Below are 22,622 nucleotides of genomic sequence, written 5' to 3' on the forward strand. Positions count from 1 at the left end.
CTGGTTGGAAGTACGATGGTCTTATTCTGCTTTCTATGTACTTAAGGCCAGGTGTCTTTAGTACTGGCTACAGTCACTAGCATTTTGTTATTGACTGATTTACATTCAATCGTGACAACAAAAGTCTTCATCTGCAAGCAGAAAAGGAGGGAAATAAAACCCTGCAGGATACAGATATGGGCCAAATTGAAGCAAATTACATCTCTGGTCTGGTAAATAAAGAATGTTTGATCAGATGCTAATCATCAGATTCCACTCTTGGAAAACCTGAACACAAAGCTTTCAAATCTAGAAAAATGCACGTCTCTATTTACCTCTGTCCTGAAATGCAGGTGTACACCTTCAGCAGACCCCACTAAATATAAACATTCTCTCAAAGCAAGTTCAGCTAAGCCAATCTGATGATCACGAAGGCCATTTTTACATCATAACAAAAGTCTGTACTACTCAGGGAAAATGTGTTTGGCTAAACTACAAATTCAAAATCCACTGAAACAGTGCAGAACAACATTTGGCTCATAAATCAGGATTAAGCCTAATGAATACCAAAGCTGGAAGTATCCTGCTGAGGCCCCATGCAGAAAGTGAATTTTGGTTGGAGGCCTCAAAGTTATCAGTAATAGAGCTGCACCTGATTGACTAATAAAAGGAAAATGTTAAATTTCCTGTAACGAGAGTCCTGAGAACCCTGATAGGGCATAATCAGTTCTTTGACCCAGCATCGTGTTTGTACAGGGCGCCTGTTTACCCTGAAATAACAAGCTCTCTGGGGGAGAGAGCAATCCTGCACTGTCACACTTCACAAGCGTTACATGCTGTGGGGAGTAAAGACTCTGTTAGTAAAGGCACAAAGTTCACTGTGGCACTGTGCCTTTCATTCCCAAGTGCGAAGGAACCCCTGTGTTCCATGCTGATGGCTGCCCTGGGCTTTGGAAACACCTCCATCAGAACAGCAAGGAGAAAAAAAAGCCTTGTGGCTTCACGAAAAATAAAAGCATACTTATGTGCAGACCAAAACATTATAACAAATTTCTGTTTTCGTCTCAGCTTTGTTCAGCTGAATCCATTATTAATAAATACAATACAAACCAATGGTCACTACTGCAAGGGTTTGAATATTTACCCTTCCTTGTCTCTCAAATTCCATTTTATCTTCAAGCAAAACAACTTGTGGTGCATTTGCATATTTATGATCCTGTACAGTAGTAGCAGATGCATTAAATTTCATGACTTTCCAGAACAAAGACATTTTGTTTCAGATGGAATATACATAGTTTGTTTTTCAGTTCAGTTTTCAGTACATAGCCCTAACAAAAATGCTGGGATAGACACGTTGAGATCTACTTTTAATACAGTCAAATAATCGTTATGCAATTTTGATGCCTATATTTTCACGTGATTGTTGTGGGCGTAATTGAAAAATATTTAAAAGATACAAATGCTTTAATATAAAATACATGAAAATACGTACACTTGTATGCAGATAAGGCAAAATGAAAAATTGCAGAGGTAAAATTTATTTAGTCTATTTGGACTTTCTCCTCCCCTAGTTTGCAAAATAGACTATCTATAATAGATACACGTATACATACAAACACACACATATATACAGACCTACATAGAGCCCCTCTGAGGACTGTGGGAATGCCAGATGTGAGTTCTTGAATTTATCTGCCATTTTCTTCTCATGCAACAATGACAACAACCCACCTTCCTTAGAAGCTTTGATGTCCTTTACTTCTGTGTTTGTTGAGAATAAAACATTATTGAGTGCTCAGTGAAATAAGCAACACCTGGTGCCTAAGCAGAGCCTCTGAAGGGATGGGCTACGTTGCATGTCATGAACATCACACAAAACTCAGTGTGACAACTGGTTTTCCTCAGTAGATCATTGCAGGTAGGGTAGGAAACAGAGCAAAGCAGATGACCAAATCCCAAGACAGCTGCCACATGTCACTATGTGTCCTGATACACACCAGTATGGATATGGAATGAGAGAACAGTGAGATAGACTGGGGGGAAAAAAAAAACAGGAAAGTTTGGAAGAAATACCTTACTGGGAGGAGTTCAAGTGACAAAGACAATGCAGTTATGAAAGTATGGATGAATGATTAATATAGGAAAATGCAGCAAAGCCAAAGGAAGTAATAAATATGGGTAGGAGTTGAAGCAGACTAAAAAAAGCAAGAACCAGAAATGAGGCCATTGGAAAATAGCTTCAGGAAATAAGTGACACTGTGCATCAAGTGGCTGGCAATAACAAGAACAAGATTCGCACTGTCTTGCATACAGTCTGTATGTCAAATTACAAACACAGAAAAGCTATAACAAAACCCACCACAAAATGTTTGTGCACTGCTCTTGGCTTGTGCAGGTGAGAACAAAGCAGCAAAAACACATTGTGCTCAAAAGAGAAAGCAGGATGGTGTCTTCATTTAAGACAGAATTCCTGGGCCAATCTATACTTTCAAGTTCAAAGCAAATATGAGGAGAGAAAATTTGAAACCCATTGCTGATTCTTCTGTTCTCTTCTACCCATCAAGTTCTTCTGCCACTCTGTCAATTGCTCTGATTTCTTGAGTTGCACAACTACAGTCTTCGTTAAGAGACAGAACTCTAAATCTACCAGAGGAAAATCATCCCTTTTCCTCAGCACAGGCTGGCTGCATCCAAGAGGTTCATGTGAAGGTACCGGATCAAGTGCAAGAGGAGCAGGATAAGCTATCTGCTCTCTGCAAAATGAATGCAATACAACTCAGCAGCCTTGCTTGGGAAAAAAAATAATGAAGATCACTTTGTTATTACATTCTACTAAAAGATGTGGAAGTGATTTCATTGTCACAAGGGACTCAGATTGGACTTAGTTGTGGAGGATCAGAGGAGGTTCCTGGCTCCTGTGGGAGCCAGCAGATGTACTAGTTCTTATTAAGATGCAGTGATGACAGAAGTGAATACAGCCTACTTGACAATGAACAAGGATAACAAAAGGTTAGAAAAACTTGGTGGATAGAGGAAAAGTTTTCTGAAACTCTGCACTGACGTTTTGGAGATACATAGTTGCTGGAAAACAAACAGACAGCCATGCAACTTATTTCCCACTTTTCTGTTCTCCTTTGCTGGCTCTGTAAGAGAATGTCAAATTTTCTGAAGTTTCTTCAGTCTGCTGCTGATATTAGTAAAATCTATAGACCAACTGTATTATTGCAGACCTGTGCCTCAGCTATGACCTCTTTTTTTTCTCATTCTGTGTAGACACCCCTTAGAGAAATTGAGATACACTCTATGTAAGACTGGACAAGAGCAGGTACATTCAGACAGCAAGCCAGATTCTAGTCATTGCTGTACCAATATAAGGTGTTCCTAATGTGTAGCTCCTTCTCTGAGAGCGTGGTTGGGCACTGAAATTAACTCCTAAGGGAAGAGGTCATGGCACCAAGCTGCCAGAGTTCAAGGAGTGGTTGGACGACATTATCAGGAACGTAGATGAAGTTTTGGGTAGTCCTGTGTGGAGCCAGAAGTTGGGCTCTGTGCCCCGTCCCTGGAGACACTCGAGTGGCTCTGAGCACCGGATCAGCTGCAGGTGCTGTGTTCACTGCAGGGGATTTAGAGCAGATGGCCTTTAAGGGTCACTTGCAACTCAATTCTATGATCCCTTTAACTCAAGATATTCTGTGATTCTGTGACTCTCTGCATTTGTACATGCAGATGGAATTTGTTCGCCAGTGAAAATAAGACAGCCTAATGTTATCAGTTATTAACTACAAAACATAACTAACAGATATATTATCCATATGATATCTTTTACCAAACAAAACTTATTGTTTACTTTTGCATCTAACTACACTACAAATTATTGCATGATGCTCAAAATACACTTCTATCCTTTTATGATCTATCAGCTGCTGGAAGAGCATTATTCCAACACAGGCAAAAGCCACTGTGAGCTGGCTGACTTGTGCTACTTAATTAGTTAGAGAAGCAGGAGCAGAAGCTGAAGTACTGCATGGGAGAATGACACTTGCAGATATCTCAGCCAGAGAAAATGTCTTCCTCTATATATTATTGCTAATATTACAGAAACAGTAATTGCCCTTCTACCTTTCTGGTAGGCAGACAGCAATTCTCTCACATAGCCTGCATATCCACAGTACTGCTGTTGACCGTAGCCTTCAACCATCTGCAGGCTAACGGGACTCAATCTGGTTTCATCAGCTCCAGGCGTGTGTGAGTCACTAACATCTGCCTGTAAATAAGCTGTTTGGCAAAGGGCTCTTCTTATGTTTTACTTTTTAAATAGCACTACTGCTGCATATGCAGACTCCTTGAATTGCCACGAAAGCTGAAGGTTGTCCAGTAACACCTTGCTTTGTTTCCAAAATATATTTAGGAAGAGACACTCACGAATTAGGGAGAATGATTGTCAGAAACAAACAAACGAAAAAAAAAACACACTGAAAAGCTACTGAAATGTGTCTCAAAAATATTTAAGACTTAAAAAGTAGACATAAATTTAAACATTCTGTATCATGTCATAAAGGCATCTAAAAAATGCTGCTTCTGTCAACCAATCTGGACTCACCCATGACTACAGCAGTCAGGGCTCCAACAAAACTGCCCTCCCAGGAGGGACCAGAGCCAGGTCAGAGAGCAAGGTCAGCAGAGCACAGCTGCACCAACTCCTGGGCAAGGTGAGCAGAAAGGCTGGAAAGAGCAACAATAATGAGCAAAGACCTCAGAGAGAACCACAGTAAAAAAAGGAAATGTAAACATAACCTAAAAATCAATCTACCCATCAGCTGAGCTCACAAAAGGAAAGCCACCCCAACCGGAGAGCCATGGAGTTCCTGTGCCCAGGAGCAGAGGTGTGGGTGTGTGGCCCAGGTGAAGGAAGTCAGGGCCATTAAGGCATGTTAATGAACTCAGAACCCTAACAGCATTTTGGAACTAATTTAGCAGATCACATGGGTAAAATTGGCTAGCAGATGTATAAAGAAAGGGAAAGCAAGAAATTTGGTTGATGTTTTCTGGCTCTTATTTTACCACTCCATTTTTTTTTTCTTCTTTCCAGTGACTTTTAACAACTTAAGATCTGAAAAAGATGCTTAAAAAAGCCCATGAATATTTTGCATTTTTTTTCTAATTCCAATTTAGTATGATCTACAACATTGTCCAGATCTCTCATATCTACATTTTTCTGTAAATAAACTATTTGTAGAAAAGCTTTTACTGTGCTTTAGCCTGATAAGCCTTTTCCTACAGCTTTTCCGGACATGCTCTATATCTCTTCTTAATCCTAATATAGTTCTGACATCTTTATACTAGAAACAGTAGGAAAAAATGGCATAGGGTTATCTCTGTAAGAATTCCTCAGCTCCATTTGTGGTCTAAGCAGTGCAGATACAGTCCTAGGAAAAAAAAAAAAAAAAGGAAAAAAAAAAAAAAAAAAGACAGCATGAAAAAGAACCAGTAACTGGATTCCACTAACACACTGCTAAGATGCCTTCATACAACAGATAAAACTGGCTCAGACTATTTTTGGACTATTTCTTCCAGCTGTTTTTGTTTGTACTGCTACAAAGCCCTGGCAGGCAAGAAAAATATTCTTGGAATAGCAATTTCTAGCTTTGTTCTGTGTCTGTTCCAAACCCATACAATGTATTTGAACAGCTGGCCAGTGCATGCAACTGTCAAACATGACAAGGATATATGAGCACAGTGTTGCTTTTGGAGGACTGAGGTTTCAAAGCTGAAGTATGCCCTCAGACATACCTATCTTGGTCTTAGAGGTACGTATTCAGATTTGAATTATACATTTTATTTTTCTTGACTTGAGTTTTCTACTGGCAGTGAAGAACAAACAAGTACTTGTTATAGCAAAATAAAAAGACTGGAACTGCTTTGCAGAAAATAATTTCCTCATGCTATTGCTAGGACAAGAACCAGAGCTCAGTCTGGCCATACACCACTACTGTGCTACATACATTTGTAGCCTTGATGCTTTTTATGCAAATGTGTAAGGAAGTTGGGATAACCTCCTGATGAACATCTTTCCATATCTTCTCCAGTTCCTTCCCCTACTTCATCTGCCAGGGCACCCATAGCCTAATTCTAAAATTCCTAGTTACTGTCCTGGAGCCAACTTCATTGTTGTCCATGGGACGTGCCTCTGGACCTGGAGACTGGTTAGAACTTACCTCTACAACATTCATAACATCCATCTTTCCTTTTAGTGAACTCTAAGATGATGTTAAGGCACCAAAGCTGTATTTTGGAGAGTACAACTCATACAATTTAGACTGTAAGTGCAGGAGTTCACCTGCTTGTGTAGAATCAAGCTGTAAAGATCAGAGAGTGTAAGAGGAAAATTCAAACAGCACAGCCTGAGATGGTGAATCAAGCATATCAGCCTGAAACTGCAACTTGCTCTCTGACAACAGCAGAACAGCACACACTCAGACTGCAGTGAATACCACCTTGCTAGGACACTGGAAGTAAGCAGCAACAGAATATGAGATGCTTCCAGTGTGAAAGCACAGCATCTAACAACTTCTTGGTGCCTCTGGGACAGCAGCAGCTGAGAAGTGTTGCTTAGAAGGAAGCCAACCAAACCAATGAAATGTACCACAGAATATAGGCCTAGGACAAAGAGCAGGCAAAATGAAAAGAAATGAAGGGTGCCCAAAGAAATTCCTGACTGCATAAATGGTGTAGATAGGCAAAGGCTATTTGCCTTTGCAGGAAATAGCATTAGCCTAAGCTCTTAAGGGAACTTTCTTCTAACTGCTGGAACAAACCCCGTAATTTACACTTCAGATATTTATGCTCGTATTCATTGGGATCCATGCAGCACCTGCTCTCCAAAGTGTAAGTGAAAATGAAAAGGAGTAGTTAATTTGCTATTGGAGATAAGTAGCAACTACCACAGCACAGGTGCCAAAACAACTTTCCTACTGCACAATGATTTTTTTTAGTGTGAGATTTTTTTTAGTGTGATTGGCACGAACGTTTGTGGCCGCTTCACACGTTTGTCCTGACTTCCTCTCCTCTCCTTCTCACTCTTTACATCAGCTTTCTGATGAAACACTGTAGCTCCGACGTACTACAGCCGGGCCTGAAGCCTTAAAACGCCGATAAGCAACAAACAAAGATAGGGGACTGTTACCGTCAGCTGAGCAAACTGCAAGACCCAGGCAGAAGAAGCAGAGCGCAGAGCCGCGGTGTGCCCGAGCTTAGCAGCAGCTGTGCTGCATCCGTCCTCCCAAATGCGGGACTGTATGACCCGACCCCTGTTTAACGACGCAGAGCGTTTAACAACGCTGAGCTCCGAGCGGCTCCTCCTCGGCCCTCTGCGATCAGCGCTGCTAAACTAACGAGATATGGCAAAGAGTGTATAGAAAATAGAGCAAACCCAAAACGAAACGCAGAGATTATCCACTGGGAGCCGCGGCGCCCCAGGGCGCAGCCGTAGCCCTTTAAGCTGCCCACCTCCGGAGGCCGCAGCGGCAGCTGCCCGCTATTTATACTCGGCGGCGGTGCCGGGTGCCCTGCGCGGGGCGGTGCTGAGAGTGGCGGGGCTCGGGCCGAGCTGCCATGGCCACGCCGCTGTCATCCACGCCGGCGAGCGGGAGCCGCAGCCGCGGCGCCGTCGCCGCTTTCTCCGATCAGCCCGACGCGGCTCAGCCGGCTGCAAGAGAAGGAGGAGCTGCGGCAGCTCAATGACCGCCTGGCCGCCTACATCGAGCGGGTGCGGACTCTGGAGGCCGACAAGTCGGTGCTGCAGCAGCGGCTGGTCGACCTGGAGGCGGGTAGCGGCCGGGAGCTGGGCTGCCTGCGGCTCCGCTACGAGGCGGAGCTGGCCGACGCCCGCCGTGCGCTGGACGACATCGCTATTGAGCGGGCCGCGCTGCAGGTGGAGCTGGGCAAGATCGGCGAGGAGCACCGGCAGCTGCACAGCAGGTCGGTGCCCGGCCCTCCTGGCCGGCCCTCATCGGTGCAGGGCTCCCCGGGAGGCACCCCCTGCTCGGGGCGAGGAGAAGCAGGTGATGCTGCTTACCGGGACCCGTGCCGGGAGGAAGGCTCTGTGCTGTCAGAGCAGTGAGGTCTTGGTGAGGCCCCAAATGTTTGGATGGTAACGTGGGGTTGGTGTGATTTGGGCCTGGAGGAGTCTTAATGTGTGCCCTGCAGAGGCACTGCTGTGATACCTCTACACTGGTGCTGCTGGACTCCTTAGAGTTCCCTGGTAATGGGCATGGGGTTCCCTCAGAGCTTGGGGAGCTGGGAGGCCTTATGGACCCAGTACTGCCTGAATGCCCAGCTGACTGCATTTAGTACTGCACCTGTGATTTGTAAACAACCAAGAAGCTGCTGTGCTGGAAGGCATCTAGAAAGTTATGGGGGTAGGGGAAGTAAGTCTCAGAATAGAGTCAGTTCACCTCTCTTTGGGGGTTATTCCCTTAGACATTTCCAGGGGGAATACACAGAGCAGACAGTCCTGTGAGCAGGATAACCTTCCTGCTGCAGGCTGCTACTACACAGAAACTATCCTAGCATGACCTGCCTGTCACTTCAGGCTTGATGTTTTCATGACCAGTATATCTTGCCTGGAATCAATTTGCTGTCTAGTTTCCTTAAGTGGGGAATAAGGGAATGGTCCAACATAAGTGCACTCGAAGAAAGTAGACAGTAAAGAGGAGGGAACAAGAATAAAACCACAGTAAACATTCTCTGGTTATATACAACTACGTATAGTATGCAGTTATTTCAATGCCCTATTGTACTACTAAATGAATTACAGACTTTCAGTAACTTGTGTGTCCACAGTTCCTTCCCTCCTTCCTCTAAGTCTTGCTATGAAGTGTTGTCATAGCACTGTTCAGTAACAGCTTTTTCTTTTAATATTTATAGTATGAAGCAAGTTCTGCCTTCTACTGATTCAGTAGGACTTAAGTAGCTGTTCTACTTGGGAATGAAACATGTTTTTACTCTAAGCTTTGGTTTTCAGCTGCTTGGAAGTTATTGGGTTTGTTTCATTCATGCTGGGTTTTAGCTCATAAATTTGTTTCATAAATCTAACCAGCCACTTGATTGGATAGTGAGGAAAAGGCTAATGCCAGTTCTGAGATCTTTCTGCTGCTCTTTGTGTTTGTATAACTCAGTGGCTTTGTTTGTAAAAGCTTTAGGCTTGGCAGGTATGTAATCCTCCAGACTAATCTACTTCTTTAGAGTAACTGGGTTTTAAAGTGGTTAACTTTACAACCCCTGGGAAATGATACATTGTACATGCAGCTTTCTGGGTGGACTGGACTGAAGTCCTAGTATTAACTGTTACTTAACTGGGCAGTCTAATTGCAAATATCTCAGGTGACTGGGAGCAAAATCTTTTGAGGGTATCATGCTCTTTATATATATTCCGTAAATAACCTGGAACTCTTATGGGATAGAATATCACTAGATAACTTCCCAACAGCATTAACTATTGACTCTTCTTAATCACTAATGAAGAGACTTAAACCTTCAGCAACAACTGAATGTCCTTGCACTCCACTTTTTTCCTTAAACAGTGTAATTGGAAGTAGGCCAAAGATGTTTTGGAAGGAGGAGTTGCGGATAAGCAGATCAGTTGGTTGAATTCAGAGTCTGAGGAAGGTCAAAGCAGGAACGCTAGCACTACAGATAGCAGCAAGCATAGTTCTGTTCTGTGTGAGTGAGTATAAATGTGTATTTTGGTACTGAACTTCTCACATATAGAGTAGCAAGCAGAAATTGTAAGTAAATTTGTCAAGTCTGTTTTAAATATTTCACCAAAAGAGCCCAGGTATTACTTAAATTCTCCAGGCCAAGTATATGACACCTTAATTTATTAGATACGTGGTAGTCAATAACTTCACTGTTATCATTTTGCATCACAGCCAAACCTTAAAATGCTGCAACTGAAGATGAAATTGTCCACTTCACAGTTCACTGGGGTAAGGGATTATTCTTGCACATTATTGCAATAAATATATATATATATTATTAGAAGGTGTACTTTGATAATGCACTCTGATAGTATGATTTTTCATGTTAATATCACAGATAATACTTACAAATAGTAATAGCAGTAATGGTCCCAGAAGGAAAGCAGTTAACTTCTAAGCTAGAAAAGAGAGAAAACTGTAAATACAAGGGGAAAACTGAAATATGATCTCTTCTTATTGCTACTACAGTACTTGCTTTATTCATAGACTCTCTCTGCAAAAAGTATCTTTTACCAGTAAAACATTTGGTTATGCATTATGGTCACGAGGTACAGAGGCGATCAACAAATGCCTTGAATAGCAGAGCTAGAAAAGGCCTTGGGCAAGAACCTCATCTAGCCCCATACCTCACGGCCTATGGCAGAACCAGGTGTACCTGCATCACTTCTAGCAGATGTTTTGTGACCCTTTTTAAATTCCAGGTAATGAAGATTCCAGAGTTTCCCCAGGCATTGTGCTTTAGTTTTGAACTACCATTAGTTTCCCCTCCAACATCTAACCCAAATATTTCTCCTGCAATTTAAACCTACAACTTCCTGCCTTTTCCACAACAGACATGGAAAACAGATTCCCTTCCCCTGTGCAGAGGTCTTTACACACATAAAAGACTTCTGTCTCCTGTCACTTTTCTGTTCTCTAGACTAAACAATACTTACTTTGTTCCATCTTTCCTTGTATCCCATGCCTTCTAGAGCCCATCCCTCCCGTGGAAGGACTTTGGACTCTCTCCAGCTGGTCTGTACAGTTATCAACTGGGAAACTCATTGTATAAATTATCGCAACTTAGCCACCTGGCAGAACAGATTTTGCTAAAATAAATGGAATGCTTGACTCTTTAGAATCTCAAATCTGTGTTCTGAGCAGGAAGGAATTCCAGCTCAGTGTAGGTCAGGTAACTACAGGAATAAAAGGCAGAGCAGACTGGGAAGTTATCACACCTGTCTCTCAAAGACAGGAACATGGTGTGCACCCAGCACTTGCCTATTGTGGTGCCAAGTTTAAAGAATAAATCCATAGACATTCAGATGGTATCTGATTGCTCTGTAAGTCAGTTTCACATCTGTGCAAGGAAGGAGGGGATTTGGACCTGATGACCTTTAAAGATCCCCTCCAACTCTAAGTATGTGGTGATAACTGGTTGCTAGCAGAAGGTGCAAGAACTTTCTGAAGAAAATGGCATTCTGTAGAAAGCTGAGCTGTTCTCACCTCATGACTGTGAAGGTACGAAGAAGAGGAGAGTTTGTGATCCATCATGAGGGCAGAGGCCCTCTCTGCTGGGACGCTGCTGTGAGGATGGTCTGTGTGGAGACTTGCTGCTGTGTGGCGGGAACTGGTGACTGGAGCAGGCCAAGCCTGGCTGAGGTGGTGACCTCCTGGAGCCAGAGCTCCTCCAGTGCTGAGGAGGAACTTGGTGCGGAGAGAAGCCCTCAGAAGTTGCTCGCTACCTCCAGGTGCAGAGGAGGAGTGTTTTGCCATGTGTGACCAGCACTGCCTGCCATCCTGCCTCAGGAGAGCCGGTCTCGGGCTGCATGCACACTGCCTTCCCGCCTTCAGGTAGTGGCCCTTGCTGAGGAGCACGGCTGTCGTGCTCACACCTGGGTGAGGTGGCTGCAGGGGCTCTCAGACACAGCAAAGGTGCACTTAAATGGCAGGCGGGCACCTCAGCTGCCTTTCCTGCTGAAAGGGAGTTCTTGTTTCAGGACTTGATGCAGTAGTGGCAGCTGAGTGCAGTCCAGTGAATGCCAATTCTGAATGTGACTCTGTTCTTGATGGCAGTGCTGTGGAAAATAGCTGGATCCTGCATAGGATTTGCACACAATCAGCTGGAAAATGGATCAGAAATCTTTCTGGTTAAACAAATGATAGTTGTCTGTGACTCTGTCTGGTTTGTTTCATAGAGCCTGCCCTGGGCTCTCACCACAAGTCTCAACCTTTCTTCTGATACAGTTCAACCATAGACCCCCCCCTTAAAGGTAAATGCACTGAAAGCAAATATTCTCCCTCACTAGCTGCAACTTATGAATGTGAAACTTTCACTTGCAGGAATTCAAAAAAAGAAGCTGACCTGAACCTGGCACAGGCTCGTATGAGAGATCTTGACGCTCAGCTGAATGCAAAGGAAGCTGACCTGGCAACAGCTTTGAGTGAGAACCGGACTTTGGAGAACGGCCTCCGTGAGTTAAAGGATCAAGTAGTCACTGTAAGGCTTGTTCCTGGAATTTCAACTTTGCTTTTGCTCCTGAAGTTTTGCTTGTTTTATCTCAAGCTAGTTAGAGATTAAAAAGTAAAATCAGGCAAAGGCTATTATCTGTGACAGTGACAGGTGGACAAAAAAAGATTTCTCCTCTTGCTGAAAGCAAACGCTGCTAATAGTTGATCCATTAAAACTTCCAGCTGTTGTAAGTACCTTTAATTCTATTCTATGACTGTAGTAGCTATGAATTTTCATCTACTGACAAACAGTGATGAAATTTGAGCTGCAATAGGCCCTGTAGTAAAGGGAGGATTTGATGGACCCTGCTTCATTATGCTTGAATCTCTGCAGAACGAATACAACTTGACTGTTTCTTTGAGCTCTTGTGCTGTTTAAGTTGCTACTCTGTCAGTACTTTCCAACACAGTATCTTCATTCTTTAATATGATCATTGATCTACTTCAGGGTCTTTACAATGAAAACTTTTTTGTCCAATAGTTTGAGTAAAATAAGTTTATACTTGGAATAGTTTTCATGTTAAGAATCAATAAAAATTATATGGGAAGGAAGAAGTTGGGAGAACTTAGTACTGTGAAAGGGAAGAATACTTGCAGATGGTACAACTTATTCATCAGAAACACTTTTTTTGCATTTGAAATAAAGCTTAGCTGGTGCAGTGCAGGGCTGCATACATCATCTGCAGGAGATCTGGCCTACATAACAATTAATAACATTTCATTGCAAATGTGCTGGATCCCACAGAAATTGGCCCAGTAGAACAGTAGAATAGTCAACTTCACTTACTGCATTTTGATTGCTGCAGGAATTAAATTGAATAACCTGTAATAAGTTGTCTGTCTTAGTTTGGAAGAGTAACCTTAATTTTGACTACCCTTTTGTCTTTCTCTTCTAGCTGGAGCTGTCACTGGAAGATGCCAAAAAGCATCTCCATAGTGAAATGTTGAGAAGGGTGGACCTGGAAAATCATTTGAAAACTTTGCAGGAAAAAATGACCTTCCAGAAGTGTCTTCATGAAGATGTACGTTTTAGCTTATTAACAAGGGTTTTTTAGGTGTCTATGACCCTTGGATGTCCTTAAAAGCAATGTTAAGTTGTGCCTTATCCTTAGAAAGATAACTTAGCAAGTCAACTTATGGTTCAATAAAATCTAACTAGGAAGACTTCAAGACAGTGTACAACTTCATTTTAAACTGGCATAGTACCAGTAGGTATCTGGAATATAAGAAATTTCTCAGGCTGCAGTTCTGAAGGTAACTACAATCACGGTGTACTACTTTGTGTAATTGAAAGTGCATACATCACAGTTGAAGTTCACTGATTTTTAGGCTTCTTGCAAGCTCCAGGAATCACTTGAGTTAACGTTTTTTTAGTGTGTATGGGAACTGTTGAGTCATGGCCTGAGCAACTGATTGAGCATGTGGGGAAAAGACCTGGTCAGTCCTGAGAGTGCAGGTGAAGGTAATTCAGCTGTGTGACTGGAAGGGGTGGAGCCTGACTGCACCTCTCGTAGACCTCATTGAAGGGCTGAGTGCCAATGGAGAGAGATATCTTTCTGGAGATCCCTCCTTGCTGAAGCTTTCCCCTGCAAACCTAGAATCTTCTGATGTGTGAGCAATCTTTTTCCCTTGCTTTATAGCACCTTTCTATTGTGCTAGTCCTTCCATCATCACACCTCTGTTGCAATGCCTCTCTCAGTGTATTGATCTATCCAGTTGCTACAATAAGAACTTGCCTTCCCTTCTTACATTCCCTTCGTCCTTAAAGTTTACCAAACACTGTAAGCATTGCATTAGGAGTTAGTACATAATATGGAACTTGGAAGTGAATGCAAACCAAATTCCTTCTGAAAGGAGTCTGTGTGTGATTTCAGTGATAAAACTCCAATTTTTCTAACCCAGTTGCTGTAAGTTTTTGAATAAAACAAAAATAGGGAACTTCTTAAAGAAGCTGAAGTACACATGCATCTAAAGAAAAGCAGAGAAATTAATATGGATCAAAGAATTAATCTCCAAATTAGATGCAAGTTGCTTTGCTTAGTATTTTAACCAATGTTAGCAGTGAAGAAGCAGAATCCAGCACAGCTACTGAGGTGTAGTGGAAGGACATGTAAGCTGTGAATTGAGGAATTACCATGCACTCAGTGGCAAATCTGCTATGGGACTGAATTTCTTGCTAATCTGGTTCAGTAAGTCCACAGTGTCAAACTGTTTTGGCTTGCTTATTCTCAGAAACTTTCTCTCCCAGGAGCTCAAGGAAATGAAAAGAGTCCATGAGAGCAGAATAGCAGAAATGGAGTCTGGTCGTCGGAGAGAATTTGAGAGTAAGCTCTCGGATGCTCTGCAGGGGCTCAGAAAACAGCACGAAGAACAAATTCAAGGATACAAGGAGGAGCTGGAGCGAACATTCAGTGCAAAAGTGAGTCTATGAACAATAAAGACGCCAATGTAAGTTCTCTGCACCTTAATATAATTTGCCACACTAGAGTAAGTGGCTGATGGAGGCCTTGCATTCACTGCAGAGCCTCTAGGCATAAGTGTGAAGGGTAATTAATGGCACTTACGGGATTTCGAAACAGCATCAAGTTTGACAACAGAACTTACTGCTACCAGCACTTAGCTCCAACCAAAATTGGTTCAAGTATAAATACTGTTTCTTTGGGGAGCAGCTAGGAATGGCTAACGTAATAAAGCTGGTGATCATTCAGTCTACTAACAAATAAGTGTTTGACAAATTCAGGACCAAAGTGTGCTACATTTATATAAAGAATTTTCAGAATTGTTGAATAAAATGTAATTAAAAATAATGCTAGTGAAATACATGGCATACTGTGTTATTACAGTTCTATAAGTATACTTCTAAAGTACAAATGTCCCTTGTAAGCTGTAACGCTGTATAAAGTAGGAAGGGTAGCTATGGAAGTAGTTTGACAAGTTGTCTTCCAGAAAAGGTCTGCAATCTTTTTTCCTAGCATAAGCCTTGTATTCAGGTAGAAGTCATACTTCCTACTTATAGTGTTGTAGGAAAAATCCCAAGGCTTCCTGGATTGAGTGCAACATACCGTATTGATGTGCTGATAGTGCAGAACTGCATGATCTACTACGTCTGCTTAGGAGTATTTTTCACTCAATGGTTCTTCTGGGTTCCTCCATGCTACAACTTCCTGTAGTATAACACCCTACTGAATTTGTTTGGATGCTTCTGTCCATCTAGTGTAGTGTTCCCTGGAGATCTGGAAAGTCTCTTATAGTAGCATGATGTATCTCAGTGCATGTTTTTTCAATTCTTGGAAAATATCAGGATTGACTTGCCCTTAAAAATAGCTTAGTGCTGCTTAGAGTGTGAAGTAGGAACTGTTTATTTACAGAACTTTTGGGGAAGAACAAGAGCTTTCTAAGCATACTTAGTATCTTCTAGTCTTATGCTTTGACAAGGAATTTCCAAGCGTTCTTCATTGTTCTTCTGGAGAATCCAGTGACTTCATATCTATATAAGTCTTTCCAACTTTGTAACTGGAACATCCTAATCCAGCACCTCACTACCTGAATGTTGTTGGGTGTGGGTTTTTTTTGGTTTGTTTTTTTTTTTTTTTTTTTAATATGAATGTCAAACTCATGTAAATCTCCTTGAAAAGCAATAAAAAACTTTCTTATTTGGATCCTATTGGTATCTGCATAAGGTAAAACAGCTATTTCCACATATAGCAGCTGGAAATCACTTTTTCCCTTTATTATTTAAAATAGATGATCACAAGCAACTCATTTCTAACAGTGACTTTACCCATAGGTGGAGAATGCCCAGCTTTCTGCAGCAAGAAACAGTGACTTTGCCAATGCTGCTCGAGAGGAGTTAATGGAAACAAAGCTTAGACTTGGTAATCTGACATCTGAAATTAATCACTATCAAAGCCAGGTACTATCTTTTTGTATATTCCTAGTATTATATACCCGATACAAAATATTTTATTTCTAATACTCAGTGTAATTGTTTTGGATTATTTTTTTTTTTCCTCTAATTTTAGAATGCTGCTCTGGAGAACAGAGTGAAGGAGCTACAGGAGATGCTGGATAAAGATCGTGATCTACATCGAAAGCGTATGGCTGAAAAAGAGAGAGAAATGGCACAAGCCCAGAAGAAGGTTCAGGAACAGTTGGAAGAATATGAGCATCTCTTAGATGTGAAACTGGCTCTAGATCTGGAAATAAATGCCTACAGAAAGATGCTGGAAGGAGAGGAACAGAGGTAGGTTATAGCAAGATCTTCATGTGAGGACTTGCCCCATCCATGGTCTCTGCACAAACTGAATGTATATTCAAAAATGCAGTAGATGCAAGAAACAAATGCTGTTTGCAATGAGGATCACCATTTAGCTCAAGTACCATCTTCTGTAGATAAATGGTCATATCCATCACATCAGGTATGAAGATAAAGTAACTTGACAAACTAAACTGAAGGTTCAAATCCGCTAGACATCCCTCTCTAGAACTGATTACTTTCAAAGTTTTTTGTACTAAAACCTAGAGTTGTATCAAAGATGTATTGAAGTCTAAAACAGCCATCCTTTTCCCCCTTATCCATCAGTATTTGGTGCTGATGTCACTTTGAGATGGAGTAATTACACAAAAACTTTAAGCATGCAGCATATAAGGGTATAGTCAGTGTGGGTTTTATTCTATACCCAGCTAGCTCAGAAATCCATTTAATAATCAGAACTTCAGCATTTGGGGCTGTATGCATGAATGGAGATGATAACTACTAGCTCTTAACTATCCAGACACTCCTTAGTAAGAACAACATGAACTGAGTTAATGCTAAGGGTCAAGAGTTTAAATAACTTCTATTAAAGTGTGTGTGTAAGTAAAGAACTACAGTTGAAAATTTCTTATCAGTATAAGCTTGCTCTGAACTTTAGGTCTGGGGTTGTGTTCCAAACCTAACAAGCTACTTACTCAGTTACTGTTGCCAGCAAAAATAAAGTGTTATCAAGGCTTCAGGGAAAGCTTCAAGGTAAGAAGCTGTTAGGCTTGGCTGTCCTGATAGTAGTGAGAAGAAATAACATTCACTTGAATATCTACAATGCTTATTTTGCTCCTTCCAGGCTGAACATATCACCTAGTGCATCTTCACATAGCATTGCAACTCAAGCAACAAGTGAAGGGCGACGGTTTCTGCACGGGAGAAAAAGGAAAATGAAAGCCAGAAAGAGAGAGCATAGTCCTGGATTTAAGACTGTTCAGCATGCTTCATCTTCTGGAAAAGTGTCTATAGAAGAAATTGATGCAGATGGGAATTTTGTCAGGCTTAAAAACAACTCTGATGAGGTACTTGTTCAATTTTGTTCTTCCTTCACTGCAAAGTATGACTGCTTGTGCACTGATTTGTGGCTTAGAGATTACAACAGGGAATTACAAAGAGATGAGAGCTTTCCAAATGTTTCTTGAACTAACTTGGCTACTGCCAATAGATGAGGACCAAGTGATATTCATACTGCAAGTGTCTTGCTCTCAGACTTTTGGAAGAGGAGCACTGGCATCTATGATGCAGAAGCCTACCATCTTTAGTTATTTCTCATTAGAATCAGGGTAAAAGTATTGCAAGCACTTCATATCCTTGAAAAACTAAATAAGGATTAGTAAACTGGATGACAGCTTACTAATTAGAAACACAACTAAAAGGTTGACTAGGACTGACGGTATCTAATCAGTGTAGAGGTCTTCACTAATGAATTGGATAACTCAACTGGTTTAATCTGCAAATCCAGAGTTGTTCCAATTATCAGAACTCCAAAACTTGCAGCTGATAGCCCAGGTGCCTTAGCCTGGAATGCCTTAAACCTTCAAAGACCACTATATATATAACTTATATATATAGCTTAGATTAACATGCATAAATACATACATGCAGTCTGAGTTAAGCTGGTCAAACACATCTCTGGTTTATCATAGCCCTTCTAGAAAGAATAACATGATCCTGGTTAGAATACTATCCCTATTGAACAGATGTACCCGAATTTCTGGGGTGAAGAGTAACCCTAAGACAGTACTAAGAGAATTCTGGAAATTTAAGGTAGCTTTATAATTGAATATAGTCTTCCACCTTATAGAAGAAGGACCAAGTGACCCTTAAGACTGAGGAGGGTCTTACACTTATGACTGCTATAGTGTTGGTTTGTAATGCTGAGAAACTTCTTATTCTGCAGGATCAGCCGCTACATGGATGGGTGCTGAGAAGACATCTTGAGAGTGTGTCAGATGTAACATACAAATTCCCCTCACAGTTCACTCTTCAGGCAGGCCAAGTAGTTACGGTAGGTCTGTAACACTCCATCAGTAGTCTTGATTCTTCTTGAACAGAAGAACTAGCCTGCCAGGGATGAGAGTAGCTGAATTTGTTAGTGAATGTCTTTGGTATTGGGGTACTTGGAGTTGTATGTGTTAGAATGGGTCAGATGTAACTACAAATAAGAAGAATCAACATTGTCTCACTTCAAGCTTTTTGCAGATCTGGGGTGCAGCTGCTGGTGTAAGCCCAGGTCCTAGTGACCTGATCTGGAAGACTCAGAAGTCTTGGGGATCTGGGTATAACATTGGTGTTACGCTCATCACAGATGAAGGTGAGGTAAGTGAGTTGCAGTTTCTGTCTTTCTACTAAAGTGCCTTGATGTGCTTAACTCTTAAGCTTCCTTGATGGTGACTTAATTGCACTGCAGGAACTGGCAGAGAGAAAACTAATGCATGTACCCAGAGACGAAGAAAGTGGTGAGCAAGATGATGAGTATGAAGAACTAATGGGAAGTGAAGTGGAGCTTCCACCTCAGGTAAGATGCCTGAAACTTAAATACAAGCAATTGAAGAATTCTGGTAGCCAATTTCTTTACACTGTGTGAATATACTTCCCCAAATATGACCCAAATCCAATTCTTACCGTTTTTCTTGATGTCAGACCAAAAGAAGAAGAAAAAAGAAATGTTGTTTGGTTTCATGATAGTGATTCCTGTGAGCATCCGTAAGCAGGTGAGATCAGTGAGAACTGTGCTTGCCATCTCAGCTTGCTTCACTAATAATGCTTTAGTCTCTTGTCCCATGTAGGCTGTAGCTTGCATGGCTTTGCATCAGAAACGAAATTGATGCTTTTCTTACTTTTTGGCTGAATATCATCAAATAATTAGAGACCAAACAATTAACACTATTGCAGAAGAATATCAGCTTTTTGTGTATTTGAACATCTATCTCACGGCAAATATACTTGCAAGCTGTTATTCCAAAAACAGAATGCAAACAAATATTTTCATTCTGTGGGAATGAAGTGACTTATCTGATGCTTAAAACAGTGTACTGGACTTGTTCTAAAGTACCTGACTCAAATTCACACTAAGAAAATAGAATATTTTCTTTCAAAAATACCAAATTTAAGGCCCTACAGGTGAATCTGGATAGGCTGGGGTAACAGTAGGCAACTGCAGGAGCTCAATCACTTTGTCCAAGTCATCAATACAGATATGAAACATAACAGGCCCCTGTATCAACCCCTGCCAACTTGATTTCCTCCATTCACTACCACTCTCTGGACCCAGCCCTCCAGCCAGTTCTTTACCCAGCAAAGTATGTACCTATCCAAGCCATGAGCTGCCAGCTTCTCCAGTTACCATCCCTGGAGGTTTTCAAGAAAAGGGGAGGTGTTGCACTGAGTGACTGGTTTAGTGGGCATGGTGTGAAAAGTTGACAGTTGGACGAAGTGATATCAGTGGTCTTTTTCTACCTTAATGATTCTATGATTCTAAAACGCTGAAATCAAAGTTCATGGCTGTAAAGCTATAATGGGATGGAAAGAACTGTGATAATAGCAGGGTAGCAAGGATCTCCAGTGAGAGCCCTCATTTCCACTGCCAAGCCTTAAATGAGGTCTGGGAAGGGCTGGATCCTGGCTCCACCCCTTCTGGTCACTCAGATGCATTGCACTGCATGCACCTGAGCTCCCCCGGGTTGGCCCTGCCTTCCCCCCAGGTGCTCAATCACTGTTTCAGGCTGTGACTTGGCATTTCTGCTATAGTGGTATATTGACTGGCTACTGGTTTCTTTCAAACTTGATCATGAGTTTAAGGCACTCCAGTGTGAACTTTGTTTCAGGAATTACTGTCTTATTTTGGTGTGTGAAATAAGCATCTTAGCTGTGCCTTACTCTTAAATAATACTTCCTTCAATATTTCCTAAGTAGAAACAAAGTACAGATACAAATCACGCTAATAGAATTAACACATCAATAAAATGAGCATGTTTTAGCATACGTGTTAATTTTTGGGTGCAACCGATGCTGAAATGCCCTCTGAAAGACTCTCCATTGCCTCTGAGTTGCTTCTGTCTGATCATATGAGCCTGAAGTAGTTCATTTTGAGCTCTTCAAGTGCACATTAGTACACTAGTAGCTTTTTTTTTTTTTTTTAACTTGCTTTATATTATGTGGAGTTATTGCTGAAGTACCTTGGGGTACCATCTTTTTCAAGAAAACTGTACCTCAGAACAGGCAGTTGTCTGCTTAGTTCTTTCCTTGTCCTTTTGAAACTGAATCTGAATATCTATTTTACCATCTGGTTTAGTGTCCATCAGAGTCTTACATTGCTGGTGTATTTTCAGTCTCACACTGTAAAGGATAAGACCTTGTCTAATAGGCTACTGAATACTGTTCTGTAATGCTGTGCACTGGAAGCCTGAATGGCATACACCAAAATGCCTGAATGTACTGGTGGAAATAGTGTTTGAAACAGGGCCTCTCTTCAGTATTTTGAAGGCTCTTTATTTTAGTTGACTGATAATATGGCTTGTCCTGCCATCAGTGATGGAAAGCAAAAGCAACTTTTCTTTATCTTCACGATGAAACACTTACTGTTTTATCAGCAACTTTACAGTACAGTTATGTGCCACTTATGGTAAGAATCCGTTCTAATACTCCTACTCAAATACTAACATCCTTCCCATCTGCTGGATTACTCTTGTACTAGTGACTGAAGTTTACCTATGTTTGTGCAGTGTAGGTAATACTGAGATAACAGTTTTTTGTTTGTTTGTTTTTTTATTAACTAAGTTGTTTAACTTCCTGTAGACAGCAAAATGATGTAAAGAATGCACGGTAGTGCTTTAAGGCAGGGTTTCCATGTTTTGCTCTTCTTTGTTTCTGCTCCTCTTCCAACGTGAGTAGCATGAATTTGCATGTCAGTTCAGTTCTGATGCTTCCAGAACTCTGGAGTACTGATAGCTTGATACTTTTATTTAGTTTTGATTTTCTTTAACTAGCATTAAATAGGAAGTTTGTAGAAAGAATGCATGCTTCTTAGAACTAATGTCTTGATATTTTATTTCTGCAGCAAAATGAAGATCCCAGCTGTTCTATTATGTAATATGGACATGGAGGTGATCACTTGAAAACACTTCTAAACCTCAAGTGACATTTTGGACTTAAGTGCGTGGTGGTACCTTCTGCAATATTTGAAAACATCTTGGAATTCACATCTCCCATCTGACCTCTTTGTAAGAAAAACTGTCCATGACATAATGCCTTCTGATACTGTACCCTGTGCTGGAATCACTGATATGAAGATCAGTAGAATACAAGCTCTGTAGGAAGCTCTTTTACTCTGCCACAAGGATTTGATTTCCATGACCTGCTGAAACAAGAGTGTGCACAGTTCACAAAGCTGTTTGATGCATGTCCTAGAAGGATGATAAATAATTGAGACTGAGCATAGGCTGTCTCAGCTTTCTCAATATTCTGGCATGTTGTTTCTCCAAAGGCGATTTCTGTTTCAAGCCAGAGTGGGTAACTACCTGTGCCAGATCATGTCACAGCTGGGATGTTGTGAGCAGTTGGCTGAAGTAACACATCCTGAAGAGTGCTGACTATCTGAAATGGTTTCTGCTTGTATCCTGATGCTGAGATGTCTAGATCACTAGCTGAAGAACTTCCTAGAGTAACAAAATTTTTCAAGTCAAATCAAGCTGTGATGTATTCCTCTTGTTTATTAAATGTACTGTTTCTTTATTCTAGTACATAGAAATTACCAACTGCAGTATTTCATGTTTCTAGGTGCAGCATAGCTTTTAGTTCTGATTTGCTGGAACAATAACATTGACAGATATATCCTGCAAATGTGAAACATTCCAACAGAAGGTACTGTAACTAGCAATACTAGCACTCTGGTCCCAGAAAGCCAGCATTCCAAGTGGCTTGGAAGAAAAATACTGATAAAAATCAAAATGACAAAGGTGCATTAAAAATATTAGCTCTTAATCGCTGTGTACCGAAGGTCTGACAAGGGCAGTCTGCAGTCCTGCTTTGTATGTCTAGCTGGGAAGTGGGGGCAGAGTGCTATCTGTTGGCCAGTACTTAATTTAATAGCTTTG

The 22,622-nt window shown here is 41.4% G+C and overlaps 1 protein-coding gene across 1 annotated transcript; it reads left to right on the top strand.

The window, feature by feature from the left end:
• Positions 1-7,590: 7,590 nt before the first annotated feature.
• LOC306950412 (lamin-B3-like) lies at positions 7,591-19,212 on the top strand (the record flags this gene model as incomplete). Its single annotated transcript, XM_079540669.1, is given in 12 exon segments — positions 7,591-7,652; positions 7,654-7,956; positions 12,060-12,216; positions 13,124-13,249; positions 14,476-14,646; positions 16,015-16,140; positions 16,250-16,470; positions 17,327-17,549; positions 18,428-18,535; positions 18,730-18,846; positions 18,938-19,045; positions 19,171-19,212. Coding segments are annotated over 12 exon segments (1,764 nt in total).
• Positions 19,213-22,622: the final 3,410 nt, after the last annotated feature.

The sequence above is a fragment of the Tetrao urogallus genome (assembly GCF_951394365.1).
Source record: "Tetrao urogallus genome assembly, chromosome: 11".
Lineage (NCBI taxonomy): Eukaryota > Metazoa > Chordata > Aves > Galliformes > Phasianidae > Tetrao > Tetrao urogallus.